Genomic DNA, 3126 nt, shown 5'->3' with positions numbered 1-3126 from the left:
ATGAAAGAACTGCCTAGAAGAAGTGGTTTACAGATAGGACCACTCTGGATTCAGATGCCTACATATGATTAGGAATACCAATACCCTGTATCATTCTATTCTTTATTCAAACTTTCAGGCCCTAGATGAATAATGTGTATACCTGGGAAAAAGTCTTAAAAAAGACCAGCTTCTGTTTTTTAAGAGCTTAACAATCACGAAAATTCAAGACGAAGAACCACAAGATTAGCTTTTCTAAGATTTACTACAAACAGTAGGAGCTGATATTTTGTTATAGCTCCGCTGTTCTTTTTTACATGCATTGTCAACCAGTTAGATTTGAAGTGCTTAACTTAAACTTCGACAGCCGTCTCACCTGGCTGGAAAAGCAAAGGAAATTATAACATGTAGATGATTTATCAAGGGGGTTCATTATGAAAGTGAGATGTGCTTTGAGATAATGTGGATTTGGAATAGGTGGTTGGTGAGTTGACAATACAAATTCACCACTTCAACCAACATGCTTTCTTATTAACTATAAACTTAAGTCCAACTGCTAACTGACTAAAGCTAAACAGAAAAATATACAGCTAAACATGGAACAGGGCAGTATGCACATTAACAGCAAACCTAAGATAACTCACAACTTGAAGATATACAACTTGAAGAAACTGTGCTTTCTATAGTAACTCTTAAAACCCTCCTACCCATCAAAACAACTAGCCATAGCCATAAACAATAAACAATTGAACACAGAGAACCTGCAACTAAAAGTTTTCACCCAAAATACAAAAACACCCACATGAACAGATTGCACCCCTAACAACTTACCAGTTACCACCAGCTATGCCAATGAGATTTAATAATAGGAAACTCCGGTCATCAATAAAACTAATATAGAATCAAAATACAACTGTTTGTCTGACAACGAGAAACCCTAAATTGAATAAAATTCGTACATGTTAATGGAATATGACGAGAAGATACAAATTAGTCTCACTTATCTTTAGTAGATACTCCATATTTTTCCTGCATCTTTGTAAGCTCGTCCTCCTTCTTCTTCAAATCAACTTTCTTACTCATCTTAGCTTGCTGATAATACAAAACAATTAGGTATCGATTTGCAACATTGAACCCAGAAAGATGGTCGACAGCAGTCTTTGCATCATAGATATCTTCATAGACAACATAAGCCGTACCCCTGGTATCCTTGGTTGTACCGATACGAATCTGACGAATAGCACCGTATTTTCCAAAAATATCGTACATCTCTTCGCTGGATATGTTGAAGGGAAGATTTCGAACATACAAAACTCTGTTTACTTCTGGGGGAAGACGAGTGTTTCCCTTTCTTAAGCTGATTGTCGCCATTAATCGAGGATTCAATTAAAATTTTGAAGAACAAATTACAGACGAAGTGGAGAAGGAATTAGGGTTCTGTAATGCAGCCGGAAAAGAGATGCAAACCGACTACTTTGTCTCTCTATAAAAAGGTTGCAACTCATGGTTTATGAGTCGCAACACGTGGCAAGCGGTGCCGTATTAGAAGCTTGTTGGGATTTTGAACATGAATAAAAACGGAAAGCGTTTTGGCCCTTTTGGGACTACTTTGGTGCTTGCTTGGTTAGGCACGCTCCCATACTATGCACGGTTTGTCACTTTTGCATCCCTGGTATGGCAAGCGGCTAACATAACAGGGCAAGTCACTTAGCTAGTCGCAGTATGGTTTCTACTTGCGATAGAGACATTATTGCTTGATGGCGACTATAGTGGTCGATGATGTTTCCAATATAAGTGATTATGTTTTGGTCTGTCGCTCGGTATTATGTTCGCCGCACAGTGATATAGCATCCAACTATCACAAATCCATCCTCGATAAAGACCCAATTTAGACCTAATTTCAACTCACACGGTCATACTTCCTTTACATTTCTGAATCTCTCACCCATATTTTTTCTAATTTAAAAAGAATACACTATTTTCACTCACACCTTTTCTACGCTTCACAATTTCCTAGTTTTATGTAATGTTACTTATCAATCACAAGATGAAATCTCAATCCAACCTAGCTGAGATAACAAAGTTCGCGGAATGCATTTTCCGGAGCTATGTTTATTTTACCCAAAATTGTATTAATGGTGCATAGCAACAAGGTTACACCATATGGGAAAACATATTTCAGAAATATCATGAACAAACTAACATCAATTATCGTGGTGCAAATGGGTTATCAGGTTGCTTTGCGGTAATCAACAGGAAGGTAACCTTATATGTTTTTGCGATGATGAAAGCCGCTCGAAGCCGGGAGATTGTGATGTTGATGCTAATACGGAAATAAAGTGTCGTCTGGATTGGAAAATACAAAAACGTTACAAATTCGCATTCGAAAGTTGTTACCATATTTTAAAAGTGCTACCAATTATAAGCTAGAGTTATTAGAAAATAATCAGAAAGTACCTGAAAGATCATGGTACACTTCTTCTCTCTTAACACCAAACTCACAAGCAACAAACTCAAAATCATTTTCACCAAGTTCACCAAATTCATTTTCTCCACCAGATACCACAACAAACACAAATCCCAACTTAAATCTCAACTTTATCAATAAAAGAAAACAATTAAAGAGAAAACAATGTAATACTTGCGAGAAAATTAGCTCAATAAAGAGAAAGCTCTAAAGATTTTAACATGGAGGAGTTTATTGATATCGATCGTGAAAAATAAATAAAGGTCAGGCCGAAAATTTCAAAGTAAATAGTTGAAAAAAAAATCCTTTCTCAAGACAATTTTTTTAACGACAATGATAAGTATAAGACCCTTGATGTGAACACTATGATAATAAACGACCAGAAAAATCCGTACAACATCTGGCTTTTACTAAGCTACGAAGGTCAAACAACCGACATTTAATAACGCATATGGCGATGATGATGATAAAGATGATGAAAGTGGGGATAAACCCGTCATTGGCGATAAAGTGTTTGTCACTCGATCAATTGAAAACGGTTAAGTGACAATTGGATATTTTTATAAAAATTGATATTGAATAAACTAACAAACTTCAACCAAATTAACAATTAAATATTTAAACTAATAATTAAATAAAGCTTGAAAATTACGCACGCCCAATCTTTCAAACTCGGATTA

The 3126-nt window shown here is 35.9% G+C and overlaps 1 protein-coding gene across 1 annotated transcript; it reads right to left on the bottom strand.

The window, feature by feature from the left end:
• Positions 1–824: 824 nt before the first annotated feature.
• Positions 825–1456, bottom strand: LOC113322950 (splicing factor 3B subunit 6-like protein). The gene has a single exon (XM_026571156.1). It carries the CDS (start codon positions 1348–1350, stop codon positions 976–978), a length of 375 nt encoding a protein of 124 aa, XP_026426941.1. The 5' UTR covers positions 1351–1456; the 3' UTR covers positions 825–975.
• Positions 1457–3126: the final 1670 nt, after the last annotated feature.

This window comes from Papaver somniferum, chromosome 11, assembly GCF_003573695.1.
Source record: "Papaver somniferum cultivar HN1 chromosome 11, ASM357369v1, whole genome shotgun sequence".
Taxonomy (NCBI): domain Eukaryota; kingdom Viridiplantae; phylum Streptophyta; class Magnoliopsida; order Ranunculales; family Papaveraceae; genus Papaver; species Papaver somniferum.
This window is presented reverse-complemented; position numbering and strand designations above follow the sequence as displayed.